The sequence below is a fragment of the Acinonyx jubatus genome, chromosome E1 (assembly GCF_027475565.1).
Source record: "Acinonyx jubatus isolate Ajub_Pintada_27869175 chromosome E1, VMU_Ajub_asm_v1.0, whole genome shotgun sequence".
NCBI lineage: Eukaryota > Metazoa > Chordata > Mammalia > Carnivora > Felidae > Acinonyx > Acinonyx jubatus.
Window position 1 is genome coordinate 29,186,744 of NC_069397.1, and position 25,333 is coordinate 29,212,076.

The 25,333-nt window shown below is 49.0% G+C and overlaps 1 protein-coding gene across 7 annotated transcripts in view; it reads left to right on the forward strand.

Moving 5' to 3' along the window:
• The window catches only part of CE1H17orf67 (chromosome E1 C17orf67 homolog), a 32,837-nt gene extending 10,884 nt beyond the window's left edge, over positions 1–21,953 (forward strand). For 2 of the 7 annotated variants that reach the window (XR_008294154.1, XR_008294156.1), the window contains exons 4-6: positions 1,416–1,613; positions 20,064–20,201; positions 21,785–21,953. Coding sequence is in view for 3 of the 7 variants with exons in the window: in XM_015088382.3 (XP_014943868.1) it covers positions 20,064–20,180 (117 nt within the window). In the remaining 4 variants the exon portion in view is untranslated. Of the gene's footprint in view, positions 1–1,415; positions 1,614–2,170; positions 2,423–20,063; positions 20,202–21,784 lie in introns of those variants that run through there. The other 5 variants (XR_008294155.1, XM_015088382.3, XM_027034182.2 and 2 more) reach the window with 3 other exon arrangements.
• The last annotated feature ends 3,380 nt before the right edge of the window (positions 21,954–25,333 follow it).

Genomic DNA, 25,333 nt, shown 5'->3' on the forward strand with positions numbered 1-25,333 from the left:
CCCCACGCACCTACTATGCACACGATATTTCAAATGGAAACAGTGTGGCCGAGGGCCAGAGTCCCAGGATCCCCCGTGGGCTGCCGGATGCCACCCCCGAGCCAGATGTCAGGGCCCTGTGTCCTGTAACTGGGGCCAACCCCCTCTTCCTCCTCTTCCCTGGGGCTCCCAGCAAGCTGGACCAGCATCCTTGGCTAGCGATGCTCTGTCTGGTCGGGCAGTCTGTGCCCTGTGGCCTGTGGGGGCTCTGCCCTAACCTCGTGCCTCTGAGTTTGGTCTTTAGTCTCTGTCCTGCCCTGTGGGTATGTGGCGGCAACCTGCCTTGTATTTCTGAACCAGGGCACCGTTCCCTGCCTTCATTTTGTGACTTGTGGTGGGTGATATTAGACCCTGCCCTAGTGGCCCCGGGCCTGGCTTGTCTCCCCATCCTGTGGCTGAAGTACTAACATTCCTGTTTTTTTGTTTGTTTGTTTGTTTTTTAATAATAATGACAGAAAATAGCTACTTTATAAGGATCAAGTAATTCCTAATAAGGCACTTATAACAGTACTTAGCAAACAGTGACTACTCCTTTGAATATTAAGTATCAGGGACCAGCAAGGTGCTGAGGCTGCAGGCAGTAGTTGCCTGGATTTCTGCTCAGAGTTGGGAGCAGACACAGAGAAGCTGGCGAATTGCTATTATACAGAGTGGCTTAGAAACAAATCAAGAACTTCAGGATGTCAAGGGTAGATGTGGCTTCCCTCCCTCCCTCCCTTCCTCCCTCCTTCTCTTCCTTCCTCACTTCCTTCCTTCCTTCCTTCCTTCCTTCTTTCCTTCCTCCCTCCCTCCCTCCCTCTTTTCCTCCCTCCCTTCCTCCCTCCTTCTCTTCCTTCCTCCCTTCCCCTCTCCCTTCCTCCCTCCCTCTCTTCTTTCCTTCCTTCCTTCCTCCCTCTTTTCCTTCCTCCCTTCCTCTCTCCCTTCCTTCTTTCCTTCCTTCCTCCCTCCCTCTTTTCCTTCCTCCCTTCCTCTCTTTCTCCCTCTCTTCGTCCCTTCCTCCCTCCCTGTATGTCAGATGTGGCTTGGAATATCTAAGTGCAGGGTGGAGGGGAATTGGGAGGTGGGCAGGAACAAGATCAAAAAGGGTTGGAGTACCTTGGGCTTTATCTTGTGTTCAGTGGAGGACAATGGGAGTTTTTAAATGGGGGAATGCAGACTGGAGCTTTAGATAGACAGTTTGAGAAGCAGTTAGAAGAGAAGAGGCCCAGGATTGACATGTGGGGACATCGACGCTCAGGGGTGGGCAGAGGAAGAGGGGCTCCAAGAGGCTAAGAAGGAATATGGGGAGATATTGGGGAACCCAAGAGAGTGTGGGGAGCAAGACGTCTGGCTTGAGGCCCCTGGGGGCTCTAACTGGCCCCTTGTGCTTTTGGCAGGATGTCTAGAGGGCTTCCCCCTTTGGGAAGGCTGGTTCGCAGGGCTCCGAAGGAGCTGCTCCCGTCCAAGTGGTCAGGAGACAGGCTCTAATCAACAGCGGAGTTGGCCACTGGGCATTTTCTCTGCCAGCATCTGCCCCTGGCTCCTCTGAGCTCTGACTTCACAGGGGCTGAAGGGTTTTAGGCCCTGGGCAACAGGTGAGTTTGGACTGTTGCAGCAGGTGGGCTTGGACCATAGCAGATCAGCTTCCTGCCTCCCGTGTCCCTCCCGTGCCAGCCTTCATGCCATGCTAGACTTGTGTCCCCAAACACGGCCTGATGTGGTCCTTCCCCACCCAGAACTTCTGAGAGCTCCTTCTCTGACCATTTCCCTTCTCCTGGCCTCTGGTCATCACTGGCCTTCACCTGTGACAACCTTCAGCTTGCTTCCAATTTTGTGATTTTACTGAATATCTGGCTTTTTAAAAATTTTGTTCTGTTTTTGGTCTTTTTTTTAAACGTATGTATGTGTGTTTGTTTGCTTGTTTATTTATTTATTTATTTATTTATTTATTTATTTATTTAGAGAGGGAGAGAGAGAGGGAGGGGCAGAGAGAGAGGGAGACACAGAATCTGAAGCAGACTCCAGGCTCTGAGTTGTCAGCACAGAGCCCCATGCGGGGCTCGAACTCAGGAACCGTGAGATCGCGATCTGAGCCGAAGTCGGACACTTAACCAACTGAACCACCCAGGCGCCCCTTGGTCATCTTTTATAGGCTGATCACTATTGACTCCTCTTAATTGCCTTGAACCTACCGGATCTAGTTTCTATGTGATTCTCTCTGGCCTCAGAACCCACCGCTGACCCCACCAACCATTTCCCATTCATCCTGCATACAGCCCAGCCCTGCATGCCTGTCACCAAGACACTGACCCCATTGTCCAGATCCTCTCTGCCACTCAGCCAAATTTGGAAAAGTGCTCATGTGATCTACCATTGAAATGGGAAATAAACATGCAATAAATGATTTGGTGGCTAGTCTGCATCGGTAGTTCTCATCCAGGGGTGATTTTGCTCCCCCAGCCTCAGGGACATCTGGCAGTGTCTGGAGGCATTTTGGTTGTCACAACTGTGGGGGCGGGAAGAGGGACAGTTTGCTCTTGGCATCTAATGGGTTAAGGCTGGGAATGCTGCTAAACATTGTACAATGCACAGGGCAGCTCCCATAACAGAGAATAATCTTGCCTAAAATGCCAACAGCACTAAGGGTAAGGGACCCTGGCTACACCATGCTGAACAGTCTCCTTTTTTCCCCCCAACCTTTCTCATTCTGAGTCACTTTGTGTGTCTCTTGCACTGTCATTCACTGTTGTATTGTGCTATATTATATTGCATTACCCTCACGCAGAACCAGCTGAATCAACAAGCAGTTTCTGCTATCACATCTTTCTAGGAATGTGATTCTGAGCCATGGCTGCATACGCTGGAACCAACTGCGGAAGTTAAAAATCTGGTGCCCGCTCCCAGAGGGGTGGCGTGCGGTGTGGGGTCTGGCCTGGGCCTTGGGTGGGTGTCAGAGCCCCCCAGGTGGTATCAGCGTGCAGCCGAGGCTGAGCCCCGCCGTGCCAGGCCTTGCGGGCCACACGTGATGCCACGTGTAATACCAGCTCCTGGGGTCCGGTCGGGAACACAAAAGCTAACAGCGCGAGACATGTAGGAACCAATCGAAGGTTGAACTGAGTGGTATGGAGAGAGTCAATGCGCTAGTTTAGATTCATTTCAGACAGAGAGAGGGAAAGGGTCACGTGGAACATGCAGAGAGCGCTCCTCGCCGGCAGAGACGTGCACTTAATTGTATTTCACATTGACTGGGCCTCACCAAGTGCCAGGCACTGAGGACGTAAAATAACCTAGACGTTCTTCCTTTGTTCCATTGGGTGGAGAGAGGTAGAACCAGAGCCTTCTAGCTGGATTCAAGTTCTCTAATGAGGTTGAGAAAAGAGGGTCTCTTGCCCTAACTGGAAGGAGGGAGGGGGCTAGGAAGGCTTCCCAGAGGAGGTGTCCACCAGGCTGAGGCTTGAAGATGAAGAGTTTTCAGGCAGCGGAAGGGGTGGAGGTGAGGTGGGGAGAATATTCCACCCAGTACGATTTCAGTCCGTATTCTGCCACTGACTAGTCATGGACTTTGGGCTTTGGATTTAGGAGAAATCCGTGTCCTTTTTCTGGGCCTCAGTTTTCTCTAAAAGTGCAGAGAATTTGCAGAGAAGCTGGCTAAAAGGTTTACTCCGGGGCTCATCTTTTAGGGTTCTGGATAGAGCTTTGGGGACGATGCGGGTTTCCTGCTGCCAGTCTACAGCTCGGAGGAAAAGCGTGGGCAGCAGGACGCGGCCCCAGGCGAGAGCCGGAGGGTTTACGTAGAGGCCCCCAGAGGCTTTCTTGGAAACGCCAGGGCCTCCTCCCTTCAAGCTGGCCCTGCTGCTGCACCTGAAATCCTGGACTTCTGTCTGGCCTCTCCCCAACCTTGGGTGTCATGGCTGCCTTCTCCCTTTCGTGGGTTTGTCGAGAGCGTAGTGGGTGACCGGCCAGTCACCGGCCGTGGAAGAGGAGCCATTTGCTCATTTTAGGTGAGTGGCTGGCGTCACAGTGACCCTGGTCCTACATCGCCGTTGAGTGTGAGCACTGGACTCAGTGACCCCGTATGACTGTGTGTGTGAGGTTGTGTAGGTATCACATTGTCAGCAGGCCACGAGGAGGCCACGATGTGGGACCTCTGCCGCAGGGGAGGTGGGGGCTGCTGGGCGGAACTGCCCCACAGGCTCACGTCCTCGTGGGAACCAAGGGGTTAAGTTGCCCTGATCTGTGGGGAACCACACTTTCCTGCTCCTTATCTTTTGCCAAGACCACCCGCTGCCTGCCTTGTTTCTCTGTGCAAACCATCTGCTCAGACGTTCTTTGCTGGGGAAAAGGGCAGGTGGGAGCATTGTCCTGTGTTTTCAGGATTGGAAATGTCATGTGTGTTGTGTATGTGAGACTGTGTGTGTATGTGTAAGGGTGTGTATTGTGTATGTGAGGATATATTGTGTATGCGAGGGTGTGTGTGTGAGGAGGTGTTGTGTATATAAGGATGTGTATACATGTGAGAGTGTGTGTGTCTGTGTGTGTATGCATGAGGGCGTGTGAGTATGGAAAGTATGTGTGTATGTGAGTGTGTGTATGTGTGTGTGAGGGTGTGTGTATGTATGGGTGTGTGTACGACTGTGTGTGTGAGGTTGTGTATATCTATGTGAGCGTGTGTGTATGTGTGTATGGTGTGTGTATATATGAGGGTGTGTGCATGTATGTTTTGAAAAAGACCTTGCAGAATAATTTTTCAGAAGATCTGGATTCCAATTCCCTCTCTTCCACTTTTGACCTTGACTTGAGTACCTGAAACATATGAAAGAACGGCAATGGCAAGAGAAGGTCCTCTGGGGCCAGGTTGGAAGGCCACGGCTGACAGCAGCAGAGTTGACTTCCGTTCTGTAGTCAGGAGGAGCCAGCTGGGATTTTAAGCAGGGGAGTGAGGAGATCGGAGCCAGGTGACAGGAGCCATGCAGAGGTCTGGGAAACAGCCTCTTCAACGCTGCCCTTCAGATGCCACTCTACATGGGTAATGGGAAATAACATTTTTGGACAGGTTGTCTCTCCTCCTTGCCATGGTACTCAGGAGACAGACAGGTGGACGAATGAGCAGAGGCAGTGATTTCTGGGGAATGGGTGTGCCCTTGGGACCTGAGCCTTGACTCATGTGCTCACCTCTAACTCAAAATCACCAAGAGATGACTGGTTGGGTTATTTTATCTCGCTTCTCCCCTCTGAGGGACTGTGCAAAAGAAAACCGGTTCAGAGAGAGGAGAGGCCAGCGATGGGAGTGAACCATTGGAGTTTTCGGGAGGTATTTGGAATTCAAAATGCAAATGAGTATGAAGATTTGCAGCAGTTCATGAGTATTTACTAAGCGATGTTTATAATCTTGATGTGTGGCTCAAGTATTGGCAGATGTTGGCTTTCTCAAAAATAGAGGCTTTTTGGAGACAGGTTCAGACAAGCTGTGCCCCGCGTGCAGGGGGAGGGACTGTTCTGACCCTATGAATCCTGCCGGTGCACTGCAAGGACTGTTCTCTGACTGTGTGGCGGGAAGAACACGGTGCTATTGGAAAGGTCACTTGTGTGGCCTCGGGTTGCGGGGAGGACTGGTGTCCACCCCAGAGACGGGTAAGCATCTTGTTGGATACTGGCTAGAAGCAGGTAAAACGCCAGTGGGGATGGAGACAGAAGAGCATGGCTCTGGGGAAGAAAACGGGAGGGATGTTGGATGTATGGAGGCCGCGGGGCAGGCAGGGTGGGGGATGTGAAGAGGGGTCCGAGAGAGGGAGAAGCAGGTGGGAAGGTGGGGCCTCTGGAGGGCACACCACTGAGAAATTCCTTGTGGTAGCAAATAGCGGATACTTTTATTTTACAGCAGCGCCTGGTGTAAAACAATTTGCCATTGTTTTCTGCTCTCTGCGCCGTCGTTACCCAGACCTTAGGAGCAAGTCTGCTAACACAGTGACGTTGTGTTAGTGGTTCTTCGTGGGGAATGGCTGGCGGGTGGGTGGTGCGTTGTGTGGTTGACAAATGAGGGTGGTAATCGCTCGAATCTAGAAGCTGCCGTGGTGGCGAAAGAGGCCATGAGACTGACTCGGGAGAAACACGGCCCCCGAATCTTCAGGGATTTGGGGGAGTGGATTCTAGACTTCACGGGAATAGGATGGGCACTCCCAGAAGGCTGGGGACAGCCCGTCTGGATTGGGTTTCCGCCGAATCACTTTGGAGTCTGCTTAGGACTAACTACTTCCGTTGGTTAAGACATCCTGTCAGAAAAGCCCTGGTATAATGAAGCCTCAGGACCTTGATGGAGGAAAAAAAATCTGCCTGGGCAGAAACTGATGCTGGGAAAGAAGGTCCAGGTTTATGTCTAAAGGGAAGATAGTGGCAACAATATTCTGAGCTCTCCTTGAGTATTTCTCAGTCATGCTTGTGCTTACGTTAATTTTCAGGGTTTGGGTCTGTGCCCTTGCTACTCAGAAGGCGGTCCCCAGCCCTGGCCGCCGCTGGCCTCAGGCGCCCCCTCGCACCTCCAGTCTGCATCTCCTTCCGTCAGCCCTGGGGGTCCCCTGCCTGCTTTGGCTTGAGAGGACTGACTTCCGGTCCTGGAGGGCTAACCGCGAGGGAGGCTCTTGGCCTCTGTTCCCGGTGTCCTGGGGACCAGGAGCCCGCCCATGTTTGTTTTAGGTGACACAGCTGATTTCTCTCCCTTCCTTCTGGGCACCCTGCTCATTGGGGTTCCAGTCTTCCAGGACCCTTGCCCTCAGCCTCTCGTCCCCCTTTTTGGTTTCTGTGACTCAATGTGCTTTGGTGAATCCTTAGCCCTTTAAATGCCAGAGTGTCCCAGGGCCTGCCTTCCTGCCTCGTCCAGTCCTGTGAATTTAAACTTTTTTTTTTAATGGCCTTTATTTTTTCCTGGTTGGTTTGTTTGTTTACTTTTAATATAATTTATTGTCAAATAAACCTTTTGAAAAATGTTTATTTTTGAGAGAGAATGACAGAGTGCAAGCGGGGGAGGGGCAGAAAGAGAGGGAGACACAGAATCTGAAGCAGGCTCCGGGCTCTGAGCTGTCAGCACAGAGCCCGATATGGGGCTTGAGCTCACGAACTGCAAGATCATGACCTGAGCTGAAGTCTGACGCTTAACTGACTGAGCCAGCAGGTGTCCCAGTCCAGTGAGTTTAAATATCACATCTATGGTGATGGCTGCACATGGCCTCACCCAGCAGAGCTCCAGACTCATTTCCGTGACTGTCCACGTGACTGGCAACATTTCACAGGCAGCTCAGACCCAGCAGTCTTAGGTGGGATTCCTGACTGCACCGTCACACGGGCAAATGGTGCCACCTCCTAGTTGTGTGGGCCCCACATCCAGACTCTGGCCACTCCTTCCCCTCCATGGCTGCCAGTGGAGTCCCGAGAGGAGACTGGGCAATCCTCTCTAACCCGCCTCCCTGCTTCCTCTCTGCACCCCTCTGCGTCTGTTCTCAACAGGGCAGCAAGAGTCCGATGTTAAAACCGGGGTGCCTGTGGGGCTCAGTCAGTTAAGCAGGTCATGATCTCATGGTTCGTGAGTTCGAGTCCCGCCTCAGGTGAGCCCCACTTCTCTCTCTCCCTCTCTCTCTGCCCCTTGCTCACTTGCGCTCTCTCTCTCCCAAAAAAAAAAAAAAAAAAAAAAAAAAAAGAAACCAGTTCTTGTCCCTCCCCTGCTCAAAACTTTCCAATGACTCCCTGCCTTGTGCCCAATAAAATCCACAGTCTTACAGTGGCCTCCAAGACCCTAGGGGTCTGTCAGCCCCCTCCCCTGTCCCCACCTCCATTCCCCTCTGCATGCTGGCCTCCTCACTGTTCCCTGAATATATCAGGCTTACCTGTCCCCTCACTGCTGAAGTAACACTGTGTGGGAAACAGGGCTGGGTTGATTCTGCAACTTGCTTTTTTTTTTTCACTCAACAATACATTTTGTTCTTGCTCATTTTTACCTGAAGCACAGTATAAATGTATTATGCTGTGGTGTCTCCCCCTACTCCCCAATTCATGTGTCGATGTCCTAACCCCCAGTGTGATGGGATTCGGCTCCAGAGAGCTCCCTAGCCCTCTCTGCCAAGTGAGGATACAGGGAGAAATGTGTGACCCCAAAGCCCCCCCCCCCCCCCGGCCCTGCTCGTGCCCTAACCTTGGACTTTGAGCCTCCAAACTGTGAGAGGCAAATTTCTGTGCTTTATAAGCTACCCGGTCTGTAGTGTTTCGTTAGAGCAGCCTGAATGGAATAGGACATATTTCAGCTTACTTGTTTAGCCGTTCCCAGGACAATGGGCATTATTAGTTATTTCCAGTGTGTGATGAAAATCCTTATATGCGTGTGTTTTGCTGAATTCAGTGATAAGAAATGGAATTGCTGAGTCAGAAGGTTTATGCACTTTTAACTGAATTAAATACGGCCAAATTGCCTAATCAACTGTACCAATTCCCACTAGCGGTATGCGTAAGGATCCTTGGGTCCCTATACACTTTCAAAATGGAAAGAAATTTTTAATGTTTATTTGTTTATTTTTGAGAGAGAGAGAGAGAGAGAGAGAGAGAGAGAGAGAGACAGAGAGAGTGAGTGGGGAGGAGCAGAGAGAGAGGGAGACACAGAATCCGAAGCAGGCTCCAGGCTCTGAGCTATCAGCACAGAGCTCCATGTGGGGCTTGAACTCACAAACTGTGAGACCATGACTTGAGCTGAAGTCGGACACCTAACCGACTGAGCCACCCAGGTGCCCCTGGAAAGAAAGAAAGTTTTAAAAGAAACCTCACTTATCTACTCTTCTATCTGTACTTACGTGTGGAGACATGTTCCCAAATAATGGCAGTATTTTCTCAGTGATAAGATTTGGGACAAATTTTTACTTTCCCCTTTTATACCTTTTGGTATTCCTCAGTGTCTCCATTTCCTATGGCTGCCATAACAAAGTACCACAAATGGGGTGGCTTCTCACAGCAGACATCGATCCTCTCACTGATCTAGAGACTGGCAGTTCGAAGTAAAATGTTGGGATGGTTGGTTCCTTCTAGGGGCCTCTGAGGGAGAATCCGTTCTGTGCTTCTGCCCCTGCTTCTGATGGTGGCTTCAGTCTTTGGTGTTTTTTGACCTGTCTCTGCGTCCATGATCACATAGCCTGGTGTCCTGTGTGTCCCTGTGTTCAAATAGCACTAATTTCATAAGTACACCAGTCATTGAACTTAGGGCCCACCTTAATCCAGTATGATCTCATCTTTGCATGGTTACATCTGCAAAGACCCTATTTCCAAAGAAGGTCACATGTGTAGGTTCCAGATGAACATAAAATTGGGGGGGGCACCACTCAGTCCAGTACACTCAGTTTTCTATTTTCTTAAATGTTTATTTATTTTATTAAAAATTTCTTTAATGTGTATTTATTTTTGAGAGATGGAGAAAGACAGAGCATGAGCGGGGGAGGGGCAGAGAGAGGGAGACACAGAATCCCAAGCAAGCTCCAGGCTCTGGGCTGTCCACACAGAGCCTGATGTGGGGCTTGAATCCACAAACTGTGAGATCATGACTTGAGCTGAAGTGGGATGCTTAACTGACTGAGCCACCCAAGTGCCCCTGTTTATTTATTTATTTTGAGAGAAGGAGAGAGAGAGAGAGACAGAGACAGAGAGAGCATGAGCAGGGGAGGGACACAGAGAGAGAGAGAGAGAGAGAGAGAGAGAGAGCATGAACAGGGGAGGGGCAGAGAGAGAGAGAGAATCCCAAGCAGGCTCCCTGACGGGCTCTTAGTCCCACAACTGTGAGACCATGACCTGAGCTGAAACCAAGAGTTGGACGCTCAACCAACTGAGCCATCCAGGAGCCTCACAGTTTTCTATTTTCAATAAACATATGTATAAGTCTTACAAAAACAACACAGGAGAGGGGCGGTGGTGCTCCAGGGAACTTTATATTTGATGTTTGAATTTTAAACAACAACGCATTTGTGTAATACTTGTGTAATTACAGATAAAAATTTAAGACATTCATATTTACTATAGAAACATTGGAAACCAAGAAAGAATCCAAAGAAGAAAATCAGGTTTCCTCTCCCCAAAGACAGCATTGCCATTTTTTGATGTTTTGCTTTCTAGTCTCCATGTGTATATTTTAAAATAAGTGTGCTCATATTTGATCTATAGTTTTGTATCCTGGTTTTTCTTTTAATATGATAACATATACATTTCCCATATTGTTATAAACTCTTTATAACATTAATGATACTGAATTACTCTTTGTTAGATAGTTGTATCATGTCCACTATTTTTGTTACTAACAACACTCTGAACACTTTTGTTATTAAAGTGCTTTTATTTTTTGTTTTATTTTGTTATTTATTTATTTATTTATTTATTCTTAATAACTTATTTATTTTTTAATTAGCATAATAGTGCAAGTTAGTTAGTGTATAGTGCAACAATGATTTCAGTAGTAGATTTCTTAGTGCCCCTTACCCATTTAGCCCATCCCTCCTCCCACAACCCCTCCAGTAACCCTCAGTTTGTTCTCCATATTTATAAGTCTCTTCTGTTTTGTCCCGCCCCCCCGTTTTTATATTATTTTTGTTTCCCTTCCCTTATGTTCATCTGTTTTGTCTCTTAAAGTCCTCATATGAGTGAAGTTATATGACATTTGTCTTTCTCTAATTTCGCTTAGCATAATACCCTCTAGTTCCATCCACATAGTTGCAAATGGCAAGATTTCATTCTTTTTGATTGCCGGGTAATACTCCATTGTATACATATACCACATCTTCTTTATCCATTCATCCGTCGATGGACATTTGGGCTCTTTCCATACTTTGGCTATTGTCAATAGTGCTGCTATAAACATGGGGGTGCATGTGTCCCTTCGAAACAGCACATCTGTATCCCTTGGATAGATGCCTAGTAGTGCAATTGCTGGGTCATAGGGTAGTTCTATTTTTAGTTTTTTTGAGGAACCTCCGTACTGTTTTCCAGAGTGGCTGCACCAGCTTGCATTCCCACCAGCAATGCAAAAGAGATCCTCTTTCTCCACATCCTCTCCAACATCTGTTGTTGCCTGAGTTGTTCATGCTAGCCATTCTGACAGGTGTGAGGTGGTATCTCATTGTGGTTTTGATTTGTATTCCCCTGATGATGAGTGATGTGGAGCATTTTTTCATGTGTCAGTTGGCCATCTGGATGTCTTTCTTGGAGAAGTGTCTATTCATGTCTGTTGCCTACTCACTGGATTATTTGTTTTTTGGGTATTGAGTTTGATAAATTCTTTATAGACTTTGGATACTTCAAAGTGCTTTTAATATTTTGGACTATTTGCTAAGGAGAGATTCTCAGAGAGTAAATTACCAAATCCAAGGATATGAATTTTTTTTAATATTTATTTATTTTTGAGAGAGAGAGACAAAGCACGAGCGGGGGAGGGGTGGCAGATAGGGAGACACAGATTCCGAAGCAGGCTCCAGGCTCGTGCTGTCAGCAGCACAGAGCCTGACACGGGGCTCAAACTCATGGACTGTGAGATCATGACCTGAGCCAAAGTCGGATGCTCAACTAACTGAGCCACCCAGGTACCCCAGGATATGAATATTTTTAAAGCTTTTAGTGTATATTATCAAATTGCTTTCCAAAAGGTCTTTCTTTCTTTCTTTCTTTCTTTCTTTCTTTCTTTCTTTCTTTCTTTCTTTCTTTCTTTCTCTTTCTTTCTTTCTCATTCGTAAGAGACTCACCTTAAATGATGCCTTTTTGGGGACGCCTCCCTGATGTCCCTACCCTCCTACCATGAATGAGAGCATCCCTTTGCATAAAACTCACAGCACAAGTTAGCTATTTTTGACTTTTATTTTTTTAATCTGTATCTCCTACTAGACTGTTCTATACTGCTTGAGCAGATGGACTCTTTGTTGCACATCTGGGTCCCCAGCACCAAGGACAGTATTTGACATTTGCTAGATGCTTATTATACTTATTCCCATTCCTCTTTCTTTCTTTCCTTCCTTCTTTCTTTCTTTCTTTTCCTTCCTTCCTTCCTCCCTCCCTCCCTCCTTTTCTCTTCCTTCCTTCCTTCCTTCCTTCCTTCCTTCCTTCCTTCCTTCCCTACCCCCATCCCTCCCTTCTCTCCCTCCCTCCTTCCCTTCCTTCCTTCCTTCTTTCTCTTCAGGGAGAAATTTTGTAGGTAGGCCATAACTCTACCCTATAACCGGGAGCTTATTTCAAAGAAATCTTTTCTATGGCCTCACTTAAATCCATTAAATTTCTCCTAATCATCCCAAAATTTAGGGAAGAAATTATCTGCCAACTGCTGGGGTAAGCCATGGAAATTCTTTAGAAAGATGACATCTGAGCTAAAATGATGTCTTTTGTGAGTGCATTGGTAAGTGCTCATGTGCCCTGGGAATATGCTTTCCATTTTGGCCTGTGTTCCTTTAAGGAATGTTCTTGTTGGTCAAGTATAAATCATATTAGCTTTATTGTAAGTAGGTCTTTTAAAAATATGCTTTCGTGTTTAGCCCCTTGATAAATATATGTAGTAAGTACTACTCTTTTGTCCCCCATGATCTCAAAGGCCAGGTTGAAGTGACTGTGATGTAAATTGCACACATCACCAATCTGCCTTGTGTTAGGCCTAAACCTTCTGGTGTCCCTAGGTAGTTAAGTTCTGGGCTACCTTTCTGCCTATGTGCTTACCTTGCTCCTACTCGTGAGCAAGATAATTCATCCAATGTTGATGGGCTCTTAATTTCATGCAAATGTCAGAGGAAGGATTTTTCCTTCTTGGAACAAGTTCCTGCCTTGATAGATTAACTATCCACTTTATGTTTCTCAGCTTAGATCAGGGCCCAGTGGGTATTTAATTTCATTATCACACCTCCAGTGCCATAATAAAAGATCACTTCCAATTTCCGCTCTAATTACTGAGAAATTATTTGCTTAAATCCTAACAGTTGGCATTGGACGTGGAATGCAGATATTAGTTTCTGTGTTGCTTTTAATTTTTTTTCCCTTTAAAAGAAAGGAATCTAAAAAAATTAAAACTTATTTTCCATCTATCCCTTCTTTCTCGATCCAGGAACATTTGAGTTTATCATTAATGCCGGGTCATTACCAACTCTGCCAATGCAATTGTTGAATTTGTGGTTTTCAGCAGATTTGCAGGTTGGCTTTTCATCTTTGACTAATGATTGCTTTTCGGCCTTTGTGGCATATCCATTTTCCTAACATTTTAAATAAATAGGGAAATGTCATGGAAACCAGCGCTCATTTCTTTCTCTCTCTATGTGTGTGTCTGTTTTGGTTGTTTTTCTTCAACGATGATTTCAGCTGCTATTTAGGAGTGTGAAATATAGATTACCCTCTGATGCTTTTTATGTACGTTTGGCCCGGGCCTTTATAATGAGTGGATCAACACAGATGTCTAGGAAACTTCCAAGGAGGATTTCGAAAGGTTACGGAAAAAGAGCAGTCATTTCATTTATTTGTTTGTATGTTTCTCCAATGGTTTTTTATTCAGGTCCTACTATGTGCCAAGCGCCGAGCCATGTACTAGGTAGCCCTTGGTCCCTGCCATCAAAAAGCCATTTGGAGGTTTGGCTGATTAGGACAGGGATTAAGTGGGCAAGGAGGCAAATGAGCACATAATGGTAAGAAGTGTACAAATGCTCTATACCAGCGGTGCCTGAGCGATCTCATCAGAAAAGTCGGTAAGTATGGAAGCTGTCAGGTTTTTCAAAATTCTCATATCTCCTCGAAAGCTTGAAGTTTATCGCTTTAGTAACTAATACTGGCAGTTGTTTTCCTTGAAGTGACAGGCTCACTTCGTTCATTTTCAAGGAGATGCCTGCCAAACACAGCGAGTTCTGTCCTTGACATCAGCAATCACTCAAAGGTTCTTCTTTTTATTTATTTATTTTTATGTTTATTTTTGAGAGAGCGAGCATGAGTGGAGGAGGGGCAGAGAGCGAGGGGGACAGAGGATCCAAAGCAGGTTCTGTGCCGACAGCAGCGAGCCCGATACAGGGCTTGAACTCCCGAACCGTGAGATCGTGACCTGAGCTGAAGTCTGATGCTCAACCGACTAGGCCACCCAGGCGCCCCTCATAAGGGCTGTTCTTTGAGGAGACTGTCATACTTGGTCATGCGATAGAAGTGCTGTCTTCATGCTTCCCGTTGGGTCGCTTTCTTCCGCTTCACGGGGTGGGAGGTGTTCTTCAGGGAAACTGGCATTTGAAGAACGTTCTGTATTTATTCATGGATTTTAACTGTGAGTGTGTGATGGTGAAAGATACGAGGACAGTGATAGTGGTTGTCACTGCCCTGACTCTGGTTAAGGCACCTGTTTTACCCACCAGTGCACACAATGAAAAGGCAAGTAATGTCTTGGGATTATTCTAAAGAGAGTTCTGACCTCGTGGACCCCCGAGGGGAGCACAGACCAGAGCTACTTTCGTCTTTCACTCAACCAGCACTTATTGACAGGCTCCTGTGGACCAGTTCCTGGGAGAGAGGCTCCCCCCACAGCCTCAAGTCAGGCTCAGATCTTTCTTATTTAAGAGTATCCACAAGGAATCGGGCAGAGCTCGATGAAGAGACTTTTTGCAAAGGCATGGCAACATTCAGGTCACCCAGCAAGAGATGATGATAAAGGATCTGGGGCTAACAGCCCCTGGGCTTGATGGGGAAAGGCAGGTTCCCAGAACAGGAGAGGGCAGCCCCCTAGGAGCAGTGGCCTTCAGGAGACAATGCAGCCAGCCGACCCGCTGGAACTCCTCCGGAGGCACCATGGGAGGACACACCGTGGCCTCTCTCACCCCTACCTCTAATCCCCTGCTGGCATCTCTATGCCAAACCCACCGGGAAGCCCCAGGTCAAGGGAGTCTGGTTGCACTTTTAGGCCAGCCTCTTACTGCACAGGCCCAGGTGAAGGAGGGGAGGAATGGATTTAGACGGGCAGATGGAGACTACGTATGTGGTACAGAACTTGTATCATCTCATTGAATCCTGGCAACCCAGGGAAGTAAGTGCTAGCAGCATCCCCGTCTTGCAGATGGACGCATCAAAGCCGGAGAGGTCAAGTGATATCGGCAGGGTGTGGATTTGAGCAGACCCCCACCCAGGCTCACACCTGGACCTCTTTGCCTCTCTCCCACACCGTCTGGCTCACAGGCAAGGAGACGGCAACATGGGCTTTCTTCGGTGAGCTGCTCACACTGAACAGTAGAGTAAGGATCATTGTGTGCCGGGAAGACTCTGTTCTTTATTTACAAGACCCCACATTGCCTTCCTTTCCCCCCAATTCTTCTTCCGCCCAAAGACTCCCCAGACAGGCAAATTATAAAGATATATACGATGATTGTCTCCTCGGCATTGCATTTGGCCACATACTTGTTTACTAAACAAAATATTTTTTTCTCTTTAAGCTAGCTAAAGAAAATATTCTTGAGTAGGGTTAGTTCTTAAAGCAATAAACAGAAAACATGAGCATATAATAAAATCAAAGAATGACAGCATGTCAGGGCTGGAAAGGACCTTGGGCTGTGTCCTCATTTATTCCAGGCAATCTTTGGAGCACACGCCCCAAACTGCCCCAAACACAGGATTCTGCCCCAACTCACAGACGGGTCCTGCTGCTGGGGATTCACCGTACACACAGTGGGGTCCTGCCGGAGCCTCTCACCATCCGCCCCCTCTCTGGCCGCCCCACAGACCCCCTGCCTGGGACGAGTCAGATGAGAACTTGATCAAACAAATTCAAGCTGCATGGTTCCTGTGGGAAAGAAAATTCAGGAAAATTAGGCACTTTATAATTCATGCCTTTGCACAGTCATTATTCTTTTTTTTTAGGGGCACCTGGCTGACTTAGTCGGTTAAACATCCGACTTCAGCTCAGGTCATGATCTCACGGTCCGTGAGTTCGAGCCCCACGTCGGGCTCTGCACTGACAGCTCAGAGCCTGGAGATGGCTTTGGATCCTGTGTCTCCCTGTCTCTCTGCCCCTCCCCTGCTCATGCTCTGCCTCTCTCTCCTTCAAAAATGAATAAATGTTTAAAAACTTAAAAAAAAAATTTTAGATCTATGTTTAATACGGGATGCAGACTTCGTAGAGGATTTCATAGAGACTGAAAAACTTAAAGTTCTAAACTGGATCATCTCTTAAAGCTTTATCGACACCACAGGAGGGTGTTCAGGATTTGGGATTTTTATGATATCGATACATACCAAAATAGTTTAATCTTGTACGGATATTACTGAATATGACTACTCCCTCCCGGGGTGAGATGCCACTTCTCTGATTATTTGCCTGCTTTTGGATTATAAATTGTTTATGTGGATCTGTTTCATACGTTGTGATGGTTCACATCCCATCATTACAGCACCCAGGCTTCATTCAGGGCAATGTCAACGGCATACATCCTCCAAGTTAAAAGTCATTCCCAATCTCCACCTACTTTCTTTTGAGGAGAAAACATCAAGTTCGTGTGTCCACATGTGAGCCCGCCCGCATGGCACCTCCACTAAAAAATGTGATGTGGGCCAATTAAGTCCTTACTCTCGGGGACAGAGGTCACTGCCCACCAGAGTGACCAGGGCTGTGCTGGGGGACATCCAGGGAGCGCTGGGGTCACAGGGAACCTGAGAAGGCTTCCTGGAGGAAGTAACATCTAAGCTGATGCCTGTGAAGTTGGGTAGAAGTGTGATGGGAGAAACAGAAGGCACGTGGGTATTCTAGGCAGAGAGAATAGTGTAGGCTGAGAGAGCAGGGCCAGTGTGGCCCATCCAGGGAAAGCTCGGGGGGCAGGGGGTTGATGGTGAGGGGAGGTCAGAAGATAGGCAAGGCCAGATCACAGGGAGCCCCACAAACCACATTAAGTGATTAGAATTTTCTCCTGAGCCCCGTGGGAGCCATTCAAGTATTTTAAGCAAGGAAGCAACATGGGTAGATATTTTTTTTTTTTTTGAAATCACTTTTTCTGGGTAGTCTGGGTGGTGTTCAGCACCACTTCTCTGTTCACACCAGGAGGTGGAGAGACGAGGTATGCAGGGAAGGAAGAGACTTTTGTCACCGAGGGAGGAGAAGTAACACTTTCCCTCTTAAGAAGCAACCTGCTGATTTATCATTTTTCTGTTTTGTGTATCAATTACACGAGGTAATACGACGAGAAACAATGTGGGATAGCCCACAGCCTGAGCTGGTTCTGTTGAGGACCGAGTTGTATTGGGAAGAGAAGACCACCCTGACCCTGGACGTGACCCTCAGGTGTATGAAAACCGAGCTTGAGCAAACAGGGAGGAGGGCGGGGAGAGAGCCACTGCACGCAGAGCAAACAGTGGTCCTCCTGAGGCCGGGTCCCGGTGCTCAGCTTCTCTGCCCTAGACCTCAGAAGCATCTGTTATTTGTGTTCTCTGCTCCCTTCTTCTGGCAACAGCGCGCCCCTTGTGCCCATCATCCTGGCGCGGCTGCTGGCTTCCTCCACCCCGTCCCCCATCCAGCCTGCACCTGCTCTGCCCAGCTCAGGTGGCTGGCCCCCGTGGACTGCACTGCCAGCTTCCCTGGCAGGCTGGCTTCTGCTTGGGCGAGGCAGGAGATGGGGGGCAAGAGGAGAGAGACGATGGGGCATTTGTTCCCCGCTCCCTCCCTGCCCTGCAGAGGTTGCGCCCCTCCACGACCCTGCAGGTCTAGGCACGTCCATGGCTTCCCTCTATTGCTAGTCCTTGGGTGCTGGAAGGTTCTTTGGTGGTTCCCTTAACCCTGTCCACATGGCCCCTTCGGCAAAGTCCCTTGAGGTGAACCGTGTGAGGGAGAAAGTGATTCTAGAGAAGCTCAGAGATCAACACGGCTGTGGTGACAGCCGTGGAGCCGGGCAGGAGACAGGGCCTCTCTCTGTCGTGAAGCGTGGGGAAATGGACTGAAAAACTTAAAGTTCTAAACTGGATCATCTCTTAAAGCTTTATCGACACCATAGGAGGGTGTTCAGGATTTGGGATTTTTATGATATCGACACATACCAAAATGTATGTACAGGGAGCTGCCCTCACCTGCTGGCTACAGTGATGCTATTCAGAGCTGCAGCCCAGCTCACCTGCTCCTCCTTCCCGGTGGGTGGTGCTGGTGAAGGCCTGAGGACAGCCGTGGCCCCTTTGGGCAGCACTTTGGACCAGTCACTGTCAGGCTGGAGCAGAGATGGTGGGGGCAGGTGAGATGTGGGGTGGAGGGAGGGGGGGCAGGGTGAGGAGTGGAGGGGTGAGGAGGCTGTCATAGCCTGGGTAGGTGGCACTGAGGACCCGACCCACAGACATGGCGGCAATGAAGGGGGAGCATCTGGGACCATCAGGAGTTGACTTGAAGTCCTCATGCCCAGCGTCACACGAGTTTAGGGGTGAGGGAGACGAGGAGGGTCCGCATTCTGGCTTGCGTTCCTGAGTAGATGGTTCCAGCGATGGACACGCCAGACGGTGAGCTGCTCTCCGCTGTGAACACGTCCACGTGCAGGGCTGGCTGCATTTCATGGAAATGAGATCACACAGTATGTGGTTCTTTGTGACCGGCTTCTTTCGCTTAGCATCGTGTTTCCAAGGTCCATCCCTGTCGAGGCACGTGTCAGTACCTTATTCCTTTTTATGGCCAAATGATATTCCATCGTATGGAGGTACCACATTTCGTTTATCCGTTCATCAGTTGATGGATATTTGGGCTGTTTTCACTTTGTGGCTATGATAAGTGATGCCGCTCTGAACACCGTGTGCACAGTTAGTATTTCTGTTGGGCACGTACCTAGGAGTGCAATCACCAGGTCACATGGTCGCTCTGTGTTTGACATTTTGAGGTTAAACTATGCTTAACATTTTGAGGACCCCTTTTTTGGTTGTAAAGTCTCTTTTGTTTGATAATAGTATAGCGACTTCAGCTTTCTTATAGTTATCCCTTGCCTTTTATTTATTTATTTATTTTCCCCCTCGCCTTTTAAAAAAGATGATCTTTTTAAATCACAAATGCATGCAGCCATAACTAATATTTTATTTAGCGATGCATGTTTTGAGACTTTAAAGCATGATGTTACGCTGTGAATGTTGTTCTTCTTGGATTTGTTCTTTCACTCAACATGCTATTTTTTTTTTTAAAGTTTATTTATTTATTTTGAGAGAGACAGAAGACAGCGTGAGCGGGACAGGGTCAGAGAGAGACGAGACAGAGAATCCCAAGCAGGCTCAGTGCAGAGCCTGATGTGGGGCTCAAACTCACGAAACTGTGAGATCATAACCTGAGCTGAAGCCAAGAGTCAGACACTTAATCCCAGGTGCCCCTCAACGCTATTTCTAAGACTCGCTATGTCAGATGTAGCTGTAGTTAATTCATGTTCACTGCTGTATAATATTCCATGGGGGTGACCCTACCACAGTTTATGTATCCACCCTCCTGTCAGTGGCTGTTTGGCACAGTGCTAGTGTTTTGTCACTACAAGTTTATTGCTTCTGTGAACATTCTTACACGACTCCTGATACACGTTTCTCTTGTTCTCAGAGTGACCAGCAGCACCGGCATTGGCTGGAAACTTGCCCAAAATGTAATAAGTTCTGGAGCCCAAGCCCAGACTCGCTGAATCAGAAACTCCGGGGGTAGCACCCAGCAGTCTGTGTTTTGACAAGGCCCCCAGGTGCTTCTGATGCCTGCCAGCGTTTGAGGACCACTGCGTAGGGGCATCATTGAGGAGCGAGATTTCCGGATTGCAGGCCACTAATTGTTTTTCAGAGTGGTATTTCCATGCTACACCCCACTAGTGTGTGTGAATTCCCATAGACACACACCCTTTCAGCCCTTAGGTTGTCAGATTTCTTTATTTTGCCCATCAGCTGGGCCCGTCTGACTGCTTTTCCCTGCGGAGAGGCGTAGGCATGGCGGGTTCCCCGCTGGTCTGGCCTCCCAGCCTCCCTTAGCCTGGTCGCCCTGTCTCGGGAGCACGGCCATGCCGTGCTGCACGAGCTCAGCTGTTGCTGAAAAGCCGCTCTGCCGTGTGGGTTTGTTTTGACAGGAGTACATGCATCATCTGCTCCGCCTGGAGCACCGGGCCGAGGAGCAGTTCCTGGAGCACTGGCTGAACCCTCACTGCAAGCCCCACTGTGACAGGAACATGGTCCATCCCGTGTGAGGGTCTCAGGACCAGCCACTGGTACGTTCCTCCCCCCACCAGGCCTTCTGGTTTAGGGGGACAGCGGGGGATGGCACACGCATGGCTCAGAGGATTTTGAGAGCCATCTGGTTAGCTGGGTGTGGGCTGGGGAAGTGGCAGGAGCCAGGCAGGGGTGAGAGGCGGCAGCCAGGTGGAGAGGGGCTCTGGGCACACACCAGGGAGCCTGACCCCTACTGACTCACCAAGAGATCCCAAACAAGGGAGGCTGTGACCCTATTAGCTGTCCAGAAAGGTCACACTGGAATGCAAATCTGGAGAAGTATGGCTTGTGGAGACTCGGGTCTTTGCAGGTGGGGTCAACAACCCTGGGCCTGACCAGTGACATCCATTACGACCATCACCACCGTCACCAGGACCAGCAACTTCTTTCCTTCCTTCCCCTAGCCTTCCGGCCTGGGGGTCTGCCTGGCCCATCCGTTCCGCCTCCCCCTTGCCCTGGGTTTGCTCTTTTAGGCCCCTGAACTGGACTGTCAGCACCTGCACAGTCCGCCTGGCACCTCTGCTCCCTCGCGAGGCGGCTTGCTTCTTTCCTCCCGGTCTCTCTCCTCCTTCCCAGATCCTATTAGATAAAGTAGCAAATCCCTTCAGAGGGTGAGCCTAGCGGCTGTAGTTGCTCCTCTGTAATTTTTACGGACAGAGCAGGACAGGATATAACTGGGTGGTTTATCATCGGTGGTTGGGAGAAATCTTCTGTCTTCATTGTTGTTGATTTGGTGCTACTGCGAGCCGACCGAGGAACACTCCCTCTAGAGTATCGCTCTTTGTAATTTGCAGAGTGCTCTCACATAAACTGTCCTCTTTGGTCCTCTTAGCACCCCTGTGCCGGTTGAGGGCTTACGGTTTAACCCCATGTAATGGAGGCGCTAACTGAGCAGGATTATGCCCCTAACTCATGCTGGGCAGTGGTTGGGATGTCAGTCTTCTGGCGACACCACACCCCGCACCCTCCCTGTGGACTCCCCTGGAGTCCCTCCGAGGGACAGTCAGCAGTGAGGGGAACATCTGCTTGAGGGGTAGCAGCTGGACTGACATCCCTCCAGAAAGGGTGGCACCTGTTACTGTTGTGGGAAGAGTGGTTTGTGGGCGAGCGTGCCCCGCGGCAGCTCCCTCCTCTGCTCCTGGGTGGGATGGGCCCTGCTGCTGAGCCCGCCCGGGTGTGGACCTCCCGCTCCCGCAAACCTAGATTGCAGCGAGGCCTCGTGGCAGGCAGCTCGCACTTACAGGGAAACAAGGAAGCTGCGGCCAGAGGGGCGGGGCGCACCAACTTGGAATGCGGTCAGGGAGCGCTCCGATCATGAAATCTGATCCCGGGAAAAAGTGTCCAATTTCTCTCTGTCTCCTCATCTGCAAAACGAGGGTAATAAGGGCTCCTCCCTCACGTGGTTGTTCTGAGCATTAAAAAAAAGTCAGCGCGTGGCAAACGGTGGCGGCCTGGCACACACAGGGGAAGTGCTCGGAAACGACAGCTTGCCGGCTGTTTCCCCCTCCTCCTCCTCCTCTTCCTCCCCTCTCCTTTTTATCCACAGGATCCTCACACAGTTTATTCTCCCCTTCTTTTCCAGCAAGCATTTTCACAAGCACCCACCTGGCTACTGTCGAAACGGGAAGAGGCTCCTTCTTTCGTTTGTTTTTCAGTTGCGGAAATGGATGGATTCAGACCTTGTGAGCTGTGGGCACAGCAGAGGTTGCTTTGGGGATTGATGGCAAATATATACACGCTGCTTCATTTTACTAACCTGTGTCAGTCACTAAAGCCAATAGCTTAACGTATAACGGGCACCCCCCCCCCCCCCACCCCGCCATGGTCTTCCTACAGGTTTGATTAGGTGGGCAGAAGGGGGAGCTTCCCTGGGGCTGATGAGCGGGCAGTTGGGGCAAGCTGCCCACCCTGATGACTCGAGGAAGTCTTGCACTGAGGAGTGAAGCTCACCAAGGGGTCGGTGGGGGGGACGGGCGCTGCGGAGCTGCTTGGTCATCTACTGCCCCCCCCCCCCTCCGCCCCGTCTGCTTTAATAAACATTGGTGTTAAACCTGCTGTCTGCGGTGTCTCCTCTCTTCTCTCCAAGAAGAAAAGCTGAGATGCCCTCCCCCCACCCCGTGTATCTTTGTGAATCCAGCATTGAAAGCTTACGGTTCTGTGAATACGTGGATGAAAATCCAAGCACCCAGCAGCTTTTCACGAGGGCCATCCCTTTTGGTAAAGAGATGACTTTCCCAAGGCCTGCTCTGGAAGTAGAGCCATCGCGGCATAGCACGTGCACCAGCTGGTCTTCTAGCCAAGGATACAGTTTGGGGGTGGAAAGGGGGTGGCGGCTCCTAAATCCCTCACGTGCCCACAACTCCCAGAGTCAGAGATTGCTCTGTCAAAGAGCAACAAAATCAGAACTGGGGAGGGCACGGGAAAATGGACCGAACGGTCCCAGGGAGAATCTGGCATCCTCAAAAAGAGGTAAGGAGAGATGCCCATGTACCCTGGGCTACAGGGGAGGGCCTGCCCCTGTTCCCAAGGGAGCCTGGGCGGGCTTGTCTAGGGAGAAGTTCCAGAGGGTCTCGGAGCCTAGCTCTGCACAAAGGTTTTTCCATACACTACCTTGTTGAATCATCACACCTACTCTACACGGTAAATGTGGTTATTATTCCCACTTTAGAGATGAGAAAACAGGTTTACAGCATTTAGATGGTGTATTCATTTTCAGTCTTGGCTGTAGCAAAGTACCAGAAACTTAGTGGCTTAGAACAACGTGGCTTTATCGCCTTACGCAGGGCTGCGTTGTTCTCTGCAGGCTCTAAGGGTGAATCTGCTTCCTCACCTCCCCCAGCTTCTAGAGGCCGCCTACAGTTCTCATCTCCTGTCCCCCTCCTCCATCTTCAAAGCCAGCAGTGACAGGCTGTGGCTTTCTCACACCACATCATTCTGTCTCTTCTGCCTCTCTCTCCCACTGTTAAGGACCTTTGTGATGACACTGAGCCCATTCAGATAAGCCAGGACAGTCTATCTTCGGGTCAGCCGATTAGCAACGTTAATTCCATCTGTGACCTTACCTCCTCTCTGTCCCTTGAGGTAGCACATTTACAGGGTCCAGGGATTAGGATGTGAATGCCTTGGGGGTAGGTGGGTGGGCCTCACTCTGCCTCCTAGAGTTTGTCCAAATTCACACGACTGGTAGGGAGAACAGCAGCTGGGATTTGAAGCTAGGAAGCCCCTCGCTGCTCTGGGCCCCCCAAACACTCTGCATCTGTGCCCTAAACCTGCAATCCTTCTTCCTTGGATTAAGTGGTTTTCTCAGCTGAGCTCCCTGAGGGCTCAGGATGTGACTTTACCGGGACAACACTGCACCCCTCACCCGCGAGGTGGGGCATCAGTTGGGTGCCAGACCCATTTCGTGGACTCTGACACTGGACACAGGGACTTGCCCCAGGGCACGCAGAACAGCCATGGACAGAAGCTGCCGCTAGGGAACCATGGCACCTGCCTCTCAGGGTGCTTTTTAAGAAGTAGGAGCTGAGAACGTGTGTGTGGGACAGATGCAAGGGGCTGAGACTAACAGGTCAGAAAACAGAGAAGGACTGGAACGGAATTAAACACACAGGGGACCCAGAGGGAACCAGGGTCTTCTATCTGAGCAGAGGAGGGACCTCCTTGAGCTTCTAGGAACCCTGGGCATGGTTCATTTCTCAGGAGAAAGGCTCCCCTTATGACCACAGGAGATTCTTCATCTGTCGTGTACAGCCCAGGTTTTAACCTCTTCCTCTTGACACACACGATGGATGTGCTTACCCAGGACATGCACCCCTGAGGCCCAGAGACAAAGGGTCTGGAGCTCTGCAGTTCACAGTGATCTCGCTGCCCCTTCTCCTCCCCTCTGCTCACAACAGCTCCTCAGTGAGTGAGAGCAACAGCACGACAGGACTATCTTGACAGTGGCTGAGATCAGTGGTTCAGGATCCAGGCTTGGAGCCAGACTGCCTGCATTCTACCCCAGGCTCCACCACTGACCCGCTGTGTGCCCTCGGGCAACTTGATGGACCTCTCTGGGCTTCAGTGTTCTTATCTGTAGAATGGGAATAATAATAATAATAGTACCTAGTTCAAAACCTTATTGTGATAATTCCTTTATTGAGTAAGCACCCCATAAAAGTAGCTATTATTGCTTAAAAAGATTTTTGGGCATTACTTCATTAACCAAGATAAAGTCTCTCTCCCTTTATTTACCTTTTAATTAGGGAAAAGGTAGAGAGTGTTTGTGGCATCCAGAATAGAGAAGGGATGCCTCCCCACTTAGAAAGACTTGCTCTCTGGGTTCTGTGCTGACAGCTCAGAGCCTGAAGCCTGTTTCGGATTCTGTGTCTCCCTCCCTCTCTCTCTGCCCCTCCCCCACTCATGCTCTGTCTCTCTCCCTGTCAAAAATAAATAAACATTAAAAAAAAGAGAAAGACTTGCTCTCTTTACATTATTAAATCTTCTTACCTGTGAGCATGGTCTATCTCTTCACTTATTTAGGCTATTTTAAAATTTCCATTATTAAAATTTTATAATTTTCTTGGCAAAGACTGTGCACGTCTTTGGTCCGCATTGTTTATAGGTACCTTGCAGGACTTTCAAAATTATAACCAGACCCATAACCATTAAGGAAATTGAAGTAGTAATCAAAAATATGCCCAAAAAAACAAGACTCTAGGGCCAGATGGCTTTCCAGACGAATTCTACCAAACATTTAAGGAAGAGTTAACACCTATCCTCTTGAAACTGTTCCAAAAAATAGAAATGGAAGGAAAACTTCCAAACTCTTTCTATGAAGCCAGCATTACCTTGATTCCAAAACCAGAGACCCCACTAAAAAGGAGAACTATAGGCTAATTTCCCTGATGAACATGGATGCACAAATCCTCAACAAGATATTAGCCAACCAGATCCAACAATACATTAAAAAAATTATTCACCACGACCAAGCAGGGTTTATACCTGGGATGCAGGGCTGGTTCAATATCCGCAAAACAATTAATGTGATTCATCACATCAATAAAAGAAAGGACAAGAACCATATGATCCTCTCAATAGATGCAGAGAAAGCATTTGGCAAAATACAGTATCCTCTCTTGATAAAAACCCT